Source organism: Spermophilus citellus (genome assembly GCF_964194105.1).
Source record: "Spermophilus citellus genome assembly, chromosome: 2".
NCBI lineage: Eukaryota > Metazoa > Chordata > Mammalia > Rodentia > Sciuridae > Spermophilus > Spermophilus citellus.
Window position 1 is genome coordinate 151,636,506 of NC_138183.1, and position 18,100 is coordinate 151,654,605.

Genomic DNA, 18,100 nt, shown 5'->3' on the forward strand with positions numbered 1-18,100 from the left:
CTATATTCACGAGGGATTTTGGTCTGTGGTTTTCTTATGTCTTTGGTTTAGATCTCAGGGTATATTAGGGTTCTCCAAAGAACAGGCAACCACATATATTCATCTCTTATTGGTTCTGTTTCCCTGGAGAAATTGGATGATGTATTTGTAGAGTCTGGCATGTCCACAATCTGCAGGGTATGCTGGCAGGCTGGAGATCCAGGAAAGAGTTGATGGCCTAGCTGTCCAAAGAGAGACTAGAGGCAGAATCTGCTCTTCTTTAGAGGACCTCAGTCTGTTTCTCCAAAGGCTTTTGACCAATTGGATAAGGTCCATTTATATTGTGGAGGGCCATTTTGCTTTAGTCAAAATTTGCTGATTAGAATTGTCATAGCAACATCCAGATATGTATTTTTTTCTTTTTTTCCTCCACTTCTTTTTATTGGTGCATTATTATACATCCTGATGGGATTTGTTGTAACATATTTGAAGGTGCATACAATATACAATATAACAACATAATTTGGCCAATGTCACTCTCTAGCACTTACCCCTCCCTCCCCATCTTCCCCTTTCTCTACTGATCTCCCTTTGATTTTCATTAGCTCCACCCCATCTTTCTTTTCCTTTTTTCTCTCTAGCTTCCACATATGAGGAAACATGTAACTCTTAACCTTCTGAATTTGACTTATTTCACTTAACATAATGATCTCTAGTTCCATCTGTTTGCCAGCAAATGACACAATTTCATTTTTTCTTTATTGCTGAATAAAACTCCATTGTGTGTATATCTTCCATTTTCTTTATCCGTTCATTCATTGATGAACATCTAGGCTGGTTCCGTAGTTGGCTATTGTGAATTGTGCTGCTATAAACATGGGTATGCATTGATCACTGTAATATGATGACTTTAATTCTTCAGGATAAATTCTGAGAAGTGGTATAGCTGGATCCTATGGTAGAGAAACTTTCGAGGAACCCCCATATGATTTCCTTAGTAGTTAAACAAATTTACAATCTCAACAATGTAAAAGTGTTCCTTTTTTTCCACACCCTCTCCAGCACTTATTATTATTTGTATTCTTCTTTTTTTTAATATATATTTTTTAGTTGTTGTTGGACCTTTATTTACTTATATTCGATATTGAGAATTGAACCCAGTGCCCCACACATGCTAGGCAAGCACTCTACCACTGAACCACAACCCCGACCCTTATTATTTGTAATCTTGATGGCTGCCACTCTGACTGGTGTGAGATGAAATCTCAGTGTAGTTTTGATTTGCATTTCCTTAATTGCTAATGATGTTGAACATTTTTTCATAAATTTGTTGGCCATTTGTATTTCTTCTTTTGAGAAACTATTTAATTCATTTATTAATTGAGTTATTTGATGTTGGGGCTAAAGTTTTTTGAATTCTTTATATATTCTAGATATTAATCCTCTGTCAGAAGAGTAGCTAGCAAAGATTTTCTGCCATTCTGCAGGTTTTCTCTTCACATTCTTAATTGTTTCCTATGCTGGGCAGAAACTTTTTAATTCGATGCCTTCTCATTTATTGACACTTGGCATTATTCCCTGAGCTTTGGGGGTCCTATTGAGAAAGTTATTGCCTACACTCAAGTATATTTGGTCAAATATCTGGGCACTGTGGCCTGCCCAAGTTGACATATAAAATCAACTAGACTAATCAATACAAGTAAGTCTGGTTTCCATAGGATAAGTCTTTAATTTTCTGCCTGAGTTTGCATAGAATTGGTATTATTTTTTTCCTTAAAGTTTTGATAGATTTCTCTAGATAACCATTTGGACTGGGGATTTTCTTTTTGAAAAGGTTTTTAACTACAAATTCAACTTATTTAATAAATAAAGGGCTATTCAGGATATCTATTTCATCTTCAATGAGCTTTCTCAAGTGTATCCTTTCCATCTAAGTTGTTTAATTTATTGGCATAAAATTGTTCATAACTGTATGGCCTGGATGTTGTATCACCCCCTCCCCCTGCAATTTGTTGAAGTCCTGAGCACTGGGGTGATAGTGTTAGGAGGTGGGGCCTTTGGAAGGTGAGCAGGTCATGAACATGATTATTGGCCTTATGGAAGAAACTCTAGAGAGATCACTTGCTTCTTCTGTCATGTGAGCACACAGTTTTTCCTAACCTCCCTTGAATTATGAGGTCATAGCAGTTATTTCTAGTGCTATGTGAGACATTGCCTCTAATTCTTTCAAGTGGTTCTTGGACCTCTTGCAGTTTCCTCTCTGGCGTATATTGATCACTATTCAGCTGAAGACTGCAGGGGTCCTCTTCAGATCTCTGGTGTCCTTATTAAGAATTTTCTTCTCTTACACTCTCTCGTGCAAACTCTCCTCCAAGACTCCTTGGCCTCACATCTTCCTTGCCTGCCCTCAGGGAGATCTCTGGGCTCTCCTTAGGTTCTTCCTCCTTGAGCCACACAGATGGAAATTATTTCTAGACCATAAACTGGAGCAATCCTAGGATTCACTGTGCTTCCCATTTCTCAGGAATCATTGTCCACAGTTGCCTGTTGTCCGATGTCTTTAAAATTGTTTTAACTTTTTTTTTTTTGTCTCATGTTTTAATTGTTTAGGCAGAAGGGTAAATTCAATTCTTGTTACTCCATCTTGGCCAGTGTCAGAAATTGATCTTCTCTCTTTTTAATCTTTCCTTTATTCTCCATTACCCCTCTCCACTGTGCCCACCTTTACTGTAATCCTACTGCAATCTGTGGTTCTTCTAAAAAGTATAACCCTCCTACTTTCTTCATCCCTGGCATCCTGCTTATCTTCCTCACTTTATCCTGTTTCTGCCCCAAGTAGGAACCCTGCTCTCTATTTTAACTCCACATTCAACCTGTCCATCTATTTTTCCAAGGACATTTGACAGGATGGAGAGCAGTTCTTAGATTGCAATCAGTAGGGTAGATGTTGAGACCATTGTAGTTGGATAACCCTGGCTACTGATTCCAGCCCTGCCCTTCACTAACTGTGACTTGAGCAAAAGACCTAACTTCTCTGAGCCTCACTATCCTCATTTGTAAAGCAAGAGCAACACATCTATCTTGTGGAGTCATTCTAAAGATTAAATCAGATTATAGCTGTGAAGGGCCAAGCACAGTTTCTGGAGTACAGTAAATGCTCAATAAGTGTGAGCTGTTATTATTGTCTTTATCATGCTGAGCTATGTCTTCCCTTGACTGTGCATAATCAAATATACCTGGGACAACACCTGCCATCCCTGGGCCAGCCTACTGATCAACAGTTAGTGATGGGCAAAATCACTGAGGCTCTGAGCTTAAGTGCTGATGCTTACAGGGAAAGAAATGACCCTTCAACAGGGGCCAACAATCAGAATCTGTAGCCATAGCCCAATCTGAGCATGTGCAGGATGCTCACACTTTTGTGCTATTCACAAAAGGTAATTTTAGCTGTGGTCACACTTGTAATTAGCTTTTTGGTCAAGGGAGATTTCTGAATGCAGAGAGAGCACACTGGTTTGAGCTGGACTAGCACAGTTTGCTCATGCTCTGGCTTCCTCTCTCAGCAAGCTGAGTGTGAGCCAGGGGAGACTGAGAACGAAGCCTTCCCACACTGGCCTGGGCCCCCCGGCTGCTGCACCCCCCCATCCCAGTGCAGCCCACATCCTGTGCGGCTTACCCGGCTTACCCACAGCGCTTCTAGTTGCAGGCAGCTGCCTCTAGAGCAGGAGGGAGGGGTACCTCCTTCCTCCACTGCCCCCAGCCCAGCTCAGCAGCTCTTCCTGGCAGCTTGCAGAAACCTGTGTCCCATCCCCAAGGCCCCCCTTATACCTCCACTGTTCATTTCTGTTACCTTGATCTACCTTTTTATGGACTTTTTTTTTTTTGTGTGTGTGGGGGGGATTTAACCCAGGGGCGCCTAACCACTGAGCCACATCCCCAGTCTTTTTAAATATTTTATTTAGACACAGGGTCTCACTGAGTTGCTTAGGGCCTCGCTAAGTTGCCCAGGCTGACTTTGAACTCATGATCTTCCTGCCTCAGCCTCCCGAGCTGCTGGGATTACTTCTATCTTGCCCATTTTATGACCTGATTTCTCCATCAGGGACCCATCAGTTACTCTCTGCCACCTTTGGTGTTTTCCTCCAAGAGGAATTAAACTTTCTGTATCTGCACCTCCCCATCCCTGCCTCCATTTCCCTCTTTAAAGAGAGCTTCAGATAATACCTCTACCAGCCGGAAAAACAGGTAGTACTTGCAGTACTAAATGGAATATTAAATGTGAGTACTAAATGGAACCAAAGGTGAGGAACACCTGAGTTATCTTGTGAAGCAAGGTAGCCTCTGAGGACATGTCAGAAAAGAGGGACAGCAATTCTTTCAGCCAAACACACTTTATTTGTTTTCTCTGTCAGTGGAGAGGAGCTTACATGCATTCATGGAGTTGCGAATGACCATCCAGTAGCCTGCAGTAAGAACCAGGGAAGGGGGCTCAGGGCTAACTCTGGGCCAGGATCTGTGAATGGGACAGGGCCTCTGCCAACATTTACCCAGTCCCCCACAAAGAAGGCTGGAGAGAGAGAGAGAGAGAGAGAGAGAGAGAGAGAGAGAGAGAGAGAGAGAGAGAGAGAGAGAGCGCGCGCGAGCGCTGGGAAAATGGAAAGTTAAATGAAATTGTTAGTAATGAGGGAACATTTTTTTTTTTTTTGGTACTGGGAATTGAACCCAGAGGCACTTAAATACTGAGCCACATCCCCAGCCCTTTTATATATTTTATTTAAAGATAAGGTCTCACTGAGTTGTTTAGGGCCTCACTAAGTTGCTGAGGCTGCTCCGAACTTGAGATCCTCCTGCCTCAGCCTCCCAAGCCTCTGTGATTACAGAATGAGGGACAATTTATATGCAGAGAAAGGAGGGATTTGAAGGCAGAAATATTTGTGTGGGGGAAGGGAAGAATTGGCCAGGAGTGAATCACAGAAATAAATATCCTGACAGGCAGGCTGGGTGTAAGGGGCTGAATAGCCATGATGTTTCAAAGGACAATGAAGCAGAAAAATCCTAGAACTGGGCGGCAGGTAGAGATGGCAGGAAGGAGTGATCCAAAGAAAATTCTGCAGGATGTTGTGAGTTAACCGTGAGACTGAAGAACAATTCTCTTGTAGGGTCCAAAACTTGTCCAGGGAACAAGGAATTGCAGGGTGCCTAGGGAGAGGCAGACGTAGGCGATCCTCCAGAGCTGTCAGATTCCTCTCTGATTCAGGCCAGAATACAGGTCCCGCTGGCCTTTCCGGATGGGCTGGGGGTAGAACAGAGAGGGGTGGCTAGAAGGGTGGAGGAAGTAGCTCGTTGGGGAGAATGGCTCTGGAGATCTAGCTGTAGTGCAGTGGAAAGATGCTGGGCTTGGAGTCAGGGGGCACCTGGGAATTCCAAGTTGGTCCTTACAGGTAGTAGACTTGCATGGATTCTGTACTTCTGTGAGCCTCAACTTTCCTATTTTAAAAATGGGAGTCTAAAGACTCACCTCTCAGGTGTGTGTGTGTGTGTGTGTGTGTGTGTGTGTGTGTGAGAGAGAGAGAGAGAGAGAGAGAGAGAGAGAGAGAGAGAGAAATACTGGGTTTTGAACCTAGGCCCTTTCTTATGCTAGGCAAGTGCTCAGGGCTTTTGTCAGGATTAAATTAAGTCACTCATGGGAAAGTAAATGTCACATGCTTAAATATTTGTAGAATGGGTCCAGGTGTGACAATAAAAATATGTGATAACTATTAGTGCACACCCACCAACCAATGAGAACAATTCTGGTGGTCCTCCCCTAGGCCAGGCATTAGCTGCTTAGTCACCAGGTCAAGAGGCAGAGGGATGGGCTGTGATGTCTGAGAGTGTATGTGTGGGTGCGATGGCGGGAGGCTTGGGGCTACTTACCAATGAAGCATTAGTATATGCTAGTGCAACATCAGTCCTGAATTTATCATATTAGACCTCACATATGTGATGTTTCCACGGCTATATCCCAGCCAATGAATGAACCAGAGAGAGGGGTATATTCCCACCCTCCGGCCTCTTCATGGGTGTGGAAGCCACACAACCTCTTAGACTGTTCTGCCATGAAAGAGGCAGAAGTGGTCCCATGGTGAGTTTTCCTAGGAACCCTGAGTGAGGGCTTTCAAAGTATCTGGCAGGTGAGAGAGGGACAGTCCTACCTGTTCCCTCCTCCCTAGAAGGGCATGCTCCTCCTCCCCACCTCTCCCTGTCCACTCCATCCCTGTTACCTCATAGTCCGGGTTGGGAACAGGTGGTGGCCTCTCCTTCTTTTGTCCTACAGAGGAGGGAAGGGAGAAGTATTCATTTCCAGGGGGGAACCCCAATGTTGCAGTGCTGAGTGCCCCAGTGAGACCCAGCTCAAGGCTGACAGTCTCCTTTGTCTCTCCTTCACATCTCCCATTTTCCATCCAGTGCCCTTTTCGTTTTCTTTTTTCAATCCCATCCCTAAGGACCCCCACACTGTTCTTATCATTTTCTGACTTTCCTTAGCCCAAGTCCTCCCATCATTTCTTTCCATGGGGGAACAGAAAGGAAAAGGCAGGAACACCCCAAAGTCTCTCTTCTCACAGCCTGAGGGTGGGATCTGATTACTGCAGAGCACTGATAAGCATTTGAGGAAGCCCTTCATTTTCCTAAGTGTGGTCACACTTTTCTAGGGTGGGAAGGAGAGGAGTGGTCTTGGAGAAGGAGACCTTGGTAGAACAGTAAATGTTCTAAGGAAGCAGTTTCAACTTTCCTGGGGACTTGCCCACCCTGTCCAGGCTGGACGCCACCTTGATGGGAATGTTCTCTGACACAGCTCTTACCCCTGGGCCTGCCACCAGCGCCTGCTCCACGTGTCACAGGTTTGGACTTGGCCTTTCTATTCTTGCTCCAGTAATAAACCAGCATCAGCAAGCCCAGAGTGACAATGATGTCGACTACGATGACTGTGGCCACAGCCGTCAGATCCACCTCTACGCAGTTCTCACACACTACGGGGACCAGGGGCAGAGAGAAGAGAAATGACAGAGAAGGGAAGATATCAGGGCACTGGAGAAGAGGGAGGAACAGATGAAGGCGATTTTCCCCTCAATACTCACACACTTGCCACAGGCCCTTCCCTTCAATATGTTTATAACAACGATAACAATTAGCAAGCTATAGTCCAACGGTCTTGGGTTCAAGTCCTAGCTTCATTACTCACTAGTTATGGGAATTTTGCAATGTATTTTTGACTCACAAAATCTCTGTTTCTTCATCTACGAAATGGTAATAAAGTAGTACTTAACTCATATGGCTTTTGAGAAGAATACATGGAAAAAAATCCCTGGCAAGTTCAGTGCTTGAAATTTTTATAAGCACTCGATAAATGTTAGCTCTCCTTGTGATTTCATTATTATACTCTAGTTTAGATGAATTAAAAACAGTGGCTTTGGCTTCCTTTTCAAGTCCCTCTAAAGAATGTATCTCTGGATACATTCAGATAAACATTCAGATAATGTATCTCTGGATACATTCAGATAAACATTCAGATAAAGCATCAGATAAACTCATATTGTAATTCTGGGTGTGACACAATCCAAATGACCTAAGCTTGTCCCTTGGGAAGTTGCTATTTTAGACCAAGAGCTGACTGAGATTATTCAGACAGCCCCATATTGGTTTTTAATCTGTTCTAGAAAATACTGATGCTGTGTGGCCTTGGACACTCCCAGGGTTGAGTATAGAAGGAAGCCCTGGGACATCAGAGGACTGTGAGTTGGGTTGGAGAAGTCATGGAGAATGTTACCTCTAGCTCTCAGGTATAGATAATGGATATTCTCTATTTGTTTTGGTGTTGTGTAGCAGGCGTAATAACCACTGTCATCCATTTCTGAAAAATTCTTCAGTAACAGTTGTTCCTCATTTTCGCCTTCTAGTTTTTTTTCATTTCTTTCCCAATTTATTGTGCCCTGCAGAGTTTTTGGAGGGCACGACAGAATCACATCAGTTCCTGAGATGGAGACTTTGTATTCTGAGGAATGAGAGAAAAGAGAAAGGAAATTGGAGGGAGAAACCAGAAAAATTCCCCAAAGGTCAAACTAATGACAAAAGAATCAATAAAATGTAAGAATTCACATCCTGGTTTTACCCGCTACTGGCTAGAGTGTGTGAGGAAGGGATCACCCTCTGAAAGCTGGCTTCAGTTATAGGCAGGAACATTGGAACTTGGGGAGGGAAGGATGGAAGTAAAGAAAACCCCATGAAGGTCCCTATTTGAAACTTTTCTAAAATGGGAATTGGGCACATAATGTTGAGGGGCCCTCAGTTCTTTGGTTTTTTTGTTTGTATACATAATATACTCATACAATTTGTGTCTTCATACATGTACTTTGGATAGTAATGATCATCACATTCCACCATCATTAATTACCCCATGCCCCCTCCCTTCCTCTCCAACCCCTCTGCCCTTTCTAGAGTTCGTCTATTCCTCCCATGCTCCCCCTCCCTACACCACTATGAATCAGCCTCCTTATATCAAAGAAAACATCCAGCATTTGGTTTTTTGGGGGGCCCTGAGTTTTTGAGGCTAATCTTTCTCGATTACTTTCTTTACAATCCACCAATTTGCATCTTTAGACAAAGCATAATTAAAGGACCATAAACTCACGTATCTGTGTTAGGTCATCTGCAAATAGAAAAAAAGAAAGATTAGAAAGAAAAAGTCCTGGTTTAAGTTTAATTTTTTTTTTTTTTGTACTGGCAATTGAACCCAGGGGTGTTCTCAGTGAGCCACACTCCCAGTCCTTTTTATTTTTTACTCTGAGACAGCGTCTCCCTAAGTTGCTAAGGCTGGTTTTGAATTTGTGATCCTCCTGCCTCAGCCTCCTGAATTACAGGCGTGTTCCACCATGCCTAGCTTAAGTTTAAATTTGAGGTAAAATTTTTCTAATGGGTCTAAACACTTTCCCTATCAGTCCCAAGAGAGGGGAGCCCCAGTCTTGAAAATGATGTGTGCACTTAGCCTCTGAGATACACTTATTGACATGACTCACGTACAGCAAATTGCAAGCGTGGCAGCATGTGCTCTTAGGCCCAGGACTGCAACTCAGAAAGTCTAAAAATCTTCAGGTTTATCTTCTTGCATTAGCTAGATTATCTTTCAGATAAATATCAAAGGATCTTCTCAGAGATAAAAAAAATCTTTCACATGTTTGGTCACTGATTCTTGGCCTTACCTATGTCTCTTTATTCAGGAATTCCCCCCCCACACTTTTTTTTTTTTCAGTACTGAGGATGGAACCCAGGGCCTTGCTCATTCTAGTCAAGTGCTCTATCATTGAGCTGCAGCCCCAACCCCAGAAATTCTTTCCTTTTTTTTTTTTTTTTTGTACTGGGAATTAAACCCAGGGCGCTTAACCATGGAGCCACATCCCCAGCCCTTTTTTATATTTTACTTAGAGATAGGGGCTTGTTGAGTCACTTAGGATCTTGCTAAGTTACTGAAGCTGGCCTTGAACTCATGATCTTCCTGTCTCAGCCTCCAGAGCCACTGGGATTATAAGGATTTGCCTCTGTGCCCATCCAGAAATTCTTTCTTAAAACTAACAAAGTCTTTTGTAATAGAAATCAAATACCTTTCTTTTTATTCCATGTACTTTTCTCTGTTATTGCCTTTAAATGATGTGAATCACTCTACACATTTTAAGGAAATTATTCTCCCAATAAAAAGTGGCTTTATATTATCTCAGAGACACTGTGGTACTGGATAAAGAGCACTGGACTCTGAGACATAAATCTTGTGTCTGTATCTCAGATCTGCCCTACTCTATGTGTGCAATGGAAAGTCATTTAACATCTCTGAACCTCAGTTTCTTCATCAGGGAAATCTCCATTTGTAAGAATTAAATGGATTCTGGGGTCTGAGGTTGTAGCTCAGTGGTAGAGCACTTGCCTGGCACATATAAAACACTGGTTTGATCCTCAGCACCACATAAAAATAAACAAATAAAATGAATGTATTGTGTCCATCTACAACTAAAAAAATTTTTTAAAAACTTTAAAAAAAAGACAAATATTAGTTTCTTTTCTCCTTTCTTTCTTGGGGTCCTGATACCATAGAGAACAGAATTGAGCTTTGACTCTGCCACCCAGATAGTCATTTGGCTGAGACTGTACACAACATAAACAAATCCTTCTCCATCTGGTGATAAATTGGAAGTTGAATATAATGACAACTTGACAAGTTGAATACCAATATAGATGGTATTATTTTGATTTAATAATTTTTCAGCACTTATTTTTTTAGAAATATTATGTGGGGCTGGGGATGTGGCTCAACTGGTAGCGCGCTCGCCTGGCATGTGCGCGGCCCGGGTTCGATCCTCAGCACCACATACCAACAAAGATGTTGTGTCTGCCGAGAACTAAAAAATAAATATTAAAAATAAAATTCTCTCTCTCTCTCTCTCTCTCTCTCTCTCTCTCTCTCTCTTTAAAAAAAATATTATGTGAATCAGAAATCACAAATAAGTTAAAAGTAAATAGACAATATGCTTGGCTTGGTAGGTTTGTTTGAAAAACAAATGTAAAAAAAATTGCTTACAATCCTTATTTGCACAAATTCAGTAGCAGAGCTTAGATTTACATGTGCTCATACATGGGCCTAGATGTGTCTATGTCTACAAATAGGTATGTTCACAAAGATTGTAAACACATGCATGGTATTTCATAATGGTTAAGAAAATGAACTTCAGTATCTTATAAATTTACACTTATGCCTTATGATTGGGCTTTCTATCCATTTTCTAAGTCTTTGTTTTCTTATCTGTAGAGTAGGAATGTTAGAAGAACTGAATGAGGAAATCTGGGTAAGATATTTAAGGCAATATCTAGAACACACATATCTAATAAATGCTTATTATCTAGATTCAGTGTGCTTTCTATATAATAATAGCTAAAATTCACATACTGCCTTCTATAAGTCAGGTAATTCAAAAGAATTACTCTTTCAACACTTATAATAGCATAAATGGGTATCATTATTATTTCCATTTTATACATGATGATGTACAAAGAGAAGTTAACTGTTCAGACATATAGCAACTAGGGAGTTGGACCAGGATTCAAACATGGCCATCCAGCTTCAGAGTTAGACCTTTAACCTCACACTGTATGCCCTTCTCTCTTCTGCCTAAAGTCTCTCTCTTCTTCAAAATACCAGTTCATCCTTTAAAACTCAGCTCAAGAATTGCCACCCCCAGGGAGCCTTCTTCAATTACATTCTGCAGAGTTGACATTCTTCTCTTTATACTTCATTTTACTCTGTATCTACCCATATCATGGCATACAACATACTTTAATATCATTTTTTTGGATTTCCATACAAGACAGGTGGATCCCCAAGGAGAAGGAATTAGCAAAGCATTTATATTTTTGTTCATTTACTCATTCAAAAAATATTCACTGAGCACCTTCTGTGGACTAGACATTGGACCAGGTAAACAAACTCATGGATAAATTTTTGTACAAAAATCCATGGATGCTCCAACCCACACCCAGATGTGTGTTTTTCTGTAGCAGTAAGTTCAGGGACAGATATATACATGCATAGCTATTATAGTCCAGCATGACAGCTAGCAACAAAGACAGGCATATCTCATACAGATCCCATTGAAAGGTGATTGTATTTTTCCTGCTACTGGTTCTGGTTCTCACTGTTTACTACTGAGAGTGTTCTCTATGACCATGTTGTTTCACATTTGAAAAGAGGTTGTACAGAAGGAAACTGCCCTTACCATTTTCTTCATCATCTGAAAAAGAAATGATAAGAAACCATGAGTGACATTCCTATCAGCAACTAAGATAAGCCCTGACCTCAAGGGTTAGGACTCTTCCCTCAATTGCCAGAAAGCAAAGGATCTTCAAGTCTCTCAGCTATGTATCACAAGCTGTCTTGGATCTTACTTCTACCTTAAATACCTAATGGCCATTTGTAAAAATGACTGCCAAGGACACCACAAGTCAGGCAACCCAGTGGAAAGTAGACTGGCACAATTTCTGCTTTGAACACAGTAGCTGTTCTCTCAGTTTGGAGGAGCTATTGAACAGACTTTTCCAGTATTGGGACACTATGGACTCTATTGCTGTGGTTGAGAAAGTAAGTCCAGGCCCGGTACACTTGTATGCATGTGCACACAAAGACACACCTGGCACACACATTCAGAGTATTCAGATGTGATTCTGAATGTGCAGCAAAATGCTGCCCTGAGGTTGATCCAGGCAACCATGGGCATGCATTCTGGCCAGCCACACATTCTTTACAAAATCGCACATCAAATAGGAGAGGCTAGCAAAAGAAAACTGTGGGTACTTTCAACTTATTTTAACAGTATCAATTCTTTTTTGGAATCAAGACTGGCTTCTTACTATAATCTCTGATTCCCTATTCTGGGCTAGCTTCATCAGGAAAAGGCAAAAGAGAATAGTAGAAAACCCTTTCACTGGTCTCTGAGGAAGCTCTGTGGGAGGCCAAGAGAAAGCTCTTCACTCACAAATACAGTTGGTTTCTGAGAATATGATGTTAGATGATTTTGTCATTATATGAATGTCATAGAGTGTCACACAAACCTTGATGGTATAGCTATTATACATTTTAGGTTATAAAGTGTAGCTTATTGCTTGTAGGCTACAAACCAGTATAGCATGTTACTCTACTGAATACTATAGGCAGCTACAACACAGTGGTATTTGTGTATCTAAACACATCTAAACAGAAAGTGTATAGTAAAAATACTAGGTGATAAGGAATTTTCAGAGTCATTACAATCTTATGGGGCCACTATTGTATATACTGTTAGTTATAGACTGAAACATTGTTTGTCAGCACACAATTGTACTAAGAATCCTGGATTGATTTCATAGTGAAGAGAGCATATCTTACCTTCCTGCCCCCAAGCACCAGCTGGAAAATAAATAGTTAAAAAAAAAGAGTTAGAAAATATTGTGAGTGCATGCAATTCCAAATAATAGAATTATATTAATGACCATCTAAAGTTCTTTCCAGCCACTGCATGATCTCAGTGGCGTCTACACTTTAGAAAAGTGCCTTTTACTGCTAGGGATTGATCCAGTCAATTTGGGAAGAAAGAGAAAGGAACCGTCCAGCATTAAACATGACAACACGATATTCAACAAATGGAAGTTAGAATAAATTGGGGTTGCTTTTTGTCTGACAAGAGAAATAGCAAAAGAATTTTGCAACTAAGCCTCCATTTTGAAACTGGTCTCTGTGGAAAAAAAAATAAGCTTTTGTTTGGCTACAAACATTGGGATTCTTGTTCCATTTCTGGCTTCTGCTTGTTGGATGGCTCAGTTTTTCCGTTTGTTTTCTGCTAGAGACGAGTGGAAATATTTGAAACCCCAGTCACTCATAACCTAGAGCCTATGCGTTGAAGAGTTTCCTCTGGACTTTCCCAAATCCCGTCACTTAGCCATGACTTAGATTCATTACAGTGACCAGTTTCCCTGGCACTGCCTGAGAGTTTGCTGTTCACCAATAGCCTCTATGTTGGGTGAGATACTTTTTAATCCCCAGAGAATAACAGGTACTTAGTTAGATAGGTTGCCTTTGCTAAAAAGTACTGACTTTTCACTTGGGCCTACAGATGCCCTATGGGTAACTAAAAGTTACCTTCATTTAGTATCCAGTATTTTGTTTGTTTGTTTGTTTTTTTGTTTTTTGGTACCAGGGACTGAACTCAGGGGCACTCGACCACTGAGCTACATCCCTAACCCTATTTTGTATTTTATTTAGGGTCTCACTGAATTGCTTAGTGCCTTGTTTTGCTGAGGCTAACTTTGAACTTGTGATCCTCCTACCTCAGCCTCGTGAGCTGCTAGGATTACAGGCATGTGCCACTGTGCCCAGCTCCAGTTTTATTTATTAACTTAAATTTTTGTTTTAGAATCCTGCTCAATTTTGCATATAGGTATGTTAATCATTTAAGGAATGTTCATCTCAAGCTGGCATTCTGTCTCCTTCAAGACTGAAGACACTAAAATAAAGGTAAGTAAGGTATTTTTAAGATTTTCAGGGACATTCAACTGCTGACTTTTAAAAAGCTCCTGTTCCAGACTCCCTGGAGCAATGTGTAGAAGTCTCCAGTCATTCTCCTAGACATTCCAGGAATAGTGAAAAATTGAAGGCAGATAATTTCCTGATGAGACCGTCCCCCTACCCTGAAGCAAGAGCAATCATCTCCTGGGAGCTGAATTGTCCCCACCCCTATCCAGGATCATGGTCTGATAAACATCCTGTGAAGCAAAGGGAGATTGTCTCTTCAAGAGACAAGGACTTCTCTGGAGCCACCTTGTAGAACCAGAACTGAGATAATAATCAACCAGGACACAGTTTAACCAAGATTATTTAATTCTGCATACTACTTGTCCACTGCCTCAGTTTTTCTTCTGTTTAAACCTAACACTCATGTCAGTATCCCAAAGACAGGACTGGGAAGCTTGATCCCATTTGCCTTCCCAATATGGCCATATTGATTACAGTTCCTTTTCTGCTTTTCATCATTACTTTTTCCATTTGTTTTTTGTGGCAGGTGGCCAGATCTGATTTGTTGGGACCCCCAGAGTTGGGCCTATGGCCCAGCAGTCCGGTAACAAGAGCATTTTGGGCATATTCTCATAATGCCCACATTCTCAGTCTCCACTCCAGGCCTCTTGAAATAGAAGTTGCATTTTAACAGGGTTCCTAGGTGATTTTTGTGTTCAAGCTTAAGAAAACAACCCAAGATGAAGCAGGAAGTGAAGACACTATGGCTGTGGCTCTGAGTTAGGAGCCCCATCTGAGACAGTATTTCCTAGGCTTTCGAAATAAAACTATCAGGAGCCATTTTGCCTCATACAATGCGGCCATTCTGAGCACAGGCCTTGTGCACAAATAGTCCTGATTTCTTGGATCAGCTTCTGCAATTACTAATAGTATGGTTTTAAATGTTATTTAACTTCTTTGAGTATTAATTTCTTCATAAAATAGAGGGTATAACATCTTTCCTCCAAGGTGGAGGTAAGGATTAAATCAGTTAATGCATGTAATGGAGTTTTCTTTGTATAGTACAGACACTCAATAAATGGCATCTTTTTTTGTATTATTTATCTCATGAGATATGCAAATACTCTCGGTTATTTATCAATTCATGTCCTGCCTTGTTTCAAAAAAGACTAAACTAATTGAAAGCTCTTGGGCATCCAAAAAGGACTGAAAATTGTGAGGTGTTTGTTTCAAAGGTACTAAATTTGTTCTACTATGTGCAGAGTTTAGGTTTAACTGTCTGATTTCCCCAAAACAAAGGCTGGGGCTTAGCTCTTCTAATGTCTTGTGTTAATTCTTAAGGGCTTAGTAAGAACTGGGGTGGCCTTCTTCTTGGTGGCAGAGAGACCTTTTTGCTCTCAATTGATATGATCTTGTCAACTGCTTCTCCCTGGCTATTCCCTGAATGATGACCTAGGCACCTGCACATTTCTTTTGTTTGCTTCCAACCTCAATCCCCAACCCTAACCGATGGTACAGTCCCTTACATCTTCTGGTAAATGAGGCTCTTTGGTACGACGGGGCTGCATGAGTAAGTCTCTGAGGCTTCCAGTGGACTGGAGAAACACCACCCTTCTTTATTCCAATCTACTTACCTGATAGGAGGCAGAGTCCCAGAACTCCCCAGAGAGTGCTTGACTGCATCCTTCTCTCACTGGACACTCACTCTACTGAGACGGTGAAGAGTCAGCTTATTACTTCTGAAAAGGAAACCAGAGGATGTCTTCAAAACATCTGCTGGATATAAGGGCCCTAGAGTCATTGTTCTCAATGCCAGGATGAAAAAGGGAGGCACTATATAAGGAGACTCACCATTTTCTGAAGCAAGCACCTGAGGCTGAGAGGGGAGGCGGGCTTCTGAACACCACACAGGAAGTGCAGAGGGGCCTCTGGGTCTGTGGTTCTACGTCACTTGGAAATGTTGGAGGCAGAGGCCTCCACCTGGACTGGCCGAGGAAAGCTGGGCTTCATAGACTTCTCCTAAGGTTGAGCAAGAGGACTTGAGACAAATCCTGAAGGAGCTGTGAGAAACCCTGCCATTTAGTTGCCTGGGCCATGTGTGGAGTACCTCCACATTCAGGGTGCCTTTCTCAGATATCCGCCCCACCCACCCACCAACTGTTACAGGAAGAGAGAGAAGCACCAAACATTTGCTTTCTTTATGGTGTCCCTGGCATGGAGTTGCAGGATGGAGCCATCCATTATAACAAGAGCTTTTGGCTTGAAAATACATGTTGGTGTGAAATCATGGTAAACCCTGTTTCCCTGTGTTACCTTTACAACAATAAAACATAATACTCAATATTAGAAAGAGTAAAGAGTAGCAGCTTCAAAATCTGCTTGTCTAAGTGTGAGTTGTTTACTATATCCTGGCACTATGCTCAGGGCTTTACTGATACATCTCATTTAATCCTCAAAATGACCCTCCAGCTGGGTACAGTGGCACACATCTGTAACTCCAGTGATTTGGGAGGCTGAAACAGGAGTATTGCAAGTTTGAGGCTAGCCTGGGAAACTTAGCAAGACCCTCAGGAACTTAGTGAGAACTTGTCTCAAACCAAAAAGGGCTGAGGATGTACTCAGTGATAAAGTGCCCATGCATTCAATCCCTAGCACCAAGAACAAAAACAAAAACCCTCCAAGGAAGGTATTATTATTGTTATTATTATTATTATTAGGCACTGGAGACTGAACTCAGGGGCACTCAACCACTGAGTCACATCCCCAGCCCTATTTTTGTATTTTATTTAGAGACAGGATCTTACTGAGTTGCTTAGCACCTTACCATTGCTGAGGCTGGCTTTGAACTTGTGATACTCCTGCCTCAGCCTCCTAAGTGGCTGGGATTACAGGCATGTGACACCATGCCCAGCAGTAGGTATTATTTTTATTCCCATTTCAAACTTGAAGGAACCTAGTCTCAAGCAGATCATCTAACTTGTTGCAGATTACAGAGCTAGGACACTAGAAAACATTTTGGCAAAATTCACTTGGTAAATATTTAGTGCCTTCTGTGCTGTTGTTTTGTGCTTGGTGATGGTAAGACAGCAGGAATGAGATCTGTAGTCCTTGTGGACGAAGAAAGTAAGGTGATCAGGAAACAGATCACTTCAGGAGAATGATACTAAGAAAGAGGACACACTAGTGCTGTGGGGGTGACAGGGGGCACCCAAGAGGGTCTGAGGGAGGAGGTCTCTCTGAGCAGGTGACATATAAGCTGAAATTTGAGGATGAACAGGAATGAACCAGGTCGAGAGGAGGACAGGCAAATGTCCAGAGGAGCATCATGTCTGAAGCCAGGAGATGAGGAAGAGAAAAGGCGAGTCCAGAACAGGATGGCTTCTCAGGCTGGGAGGACCTTTTAAAACTGTCCTGGGTTTGGGTGAGGAGCACACCATCCAGTCTTTGGATGGGAACTGTTTGTTCCCAGAGACCGATGCGGGGCGAAGCAGCTGCTTCTCCTGAGTTTGGTACCTGACAAGGCTCACCTGTGAGTTCTCACGGCACAATGATCCCAGCATATGGGGGAGGGGGCAGTCCTAAAGGGGAGCCTGGGTGGTGCCACACCATCTCCCCATGATTCACTCCTGCATTGTTCAGAGCCATTTGCTCCTATAATAATTTTACTCCATCCATAAACAGCCCTTCAAGGATCCTGGTTGATCTCTATGCTGGAGAAGCTTATAAAAGCAGTTAGTGGGACAAGCTACAGTTGTACTCCCATAGCTGTTCGGGCGCGGGGGGGTAGGGGTGCTCCATCCTTGTTACCTCCTTTCTTTGTTATCCAATTTGGATGATTCCCAGTCCCCAGCTGGCACCTCCGCTGACCTAAGGGAAGACCTGGAGGCGTCTGAGCCCCTGGTCCCCACAGGCTTTCAGGCTGTGGCTGCTGATTGCCCACTTACTGTCAACATTGTAGACGTGTCCCAGAGAGCCCTTGGGTGCTGTCTATTTCCCCTGATCCCTGTGGCCCTGCCTCCTCCTGATGATAAGGAGAGATGCACCCTATTGAGAAGGTAA

At 42.2% G+C, this 18,100-nt stretch overlaps 1 protein-coding gene across 1 annotated transcript; it reads right to left on the reverse strand.

The window, feature by feature from the left end:
• Positions 1–4,365: 4,365 nt before the first annotated feature.
• Positions 4,366–16,021, reverse strand: CD3E (CD3 epsilon subunit of T-cell receptor complex). The gene is made up of 9 exons (XM_081278598.1): positions 15,893–16,021; positions 15,676–15,780; positions 12,920–12,940; positions 11,775–11,789; positions 8,648–8,665; positions 7,787–8,011; positions 6,822–6,989; positions 6,243–6,289; positions 4,366–5,272 (listed from the first exon to the last, which is right to left on the reverse strand). Exons 2-9 carry the CDS (start codon positions 15,722–15,724, stop codon positions 5,216–5,218), a joined length of 600 nt encoding a protein of 199 aa, XP_081134724.1. The 5' UTR covers positions 15,725–15,780; positions 15,893–16,021; the 3' UTR covers positions 4,366–5,215.
• Positions 16,022–18,100: the final 2,079 nt, after the last annotated feature.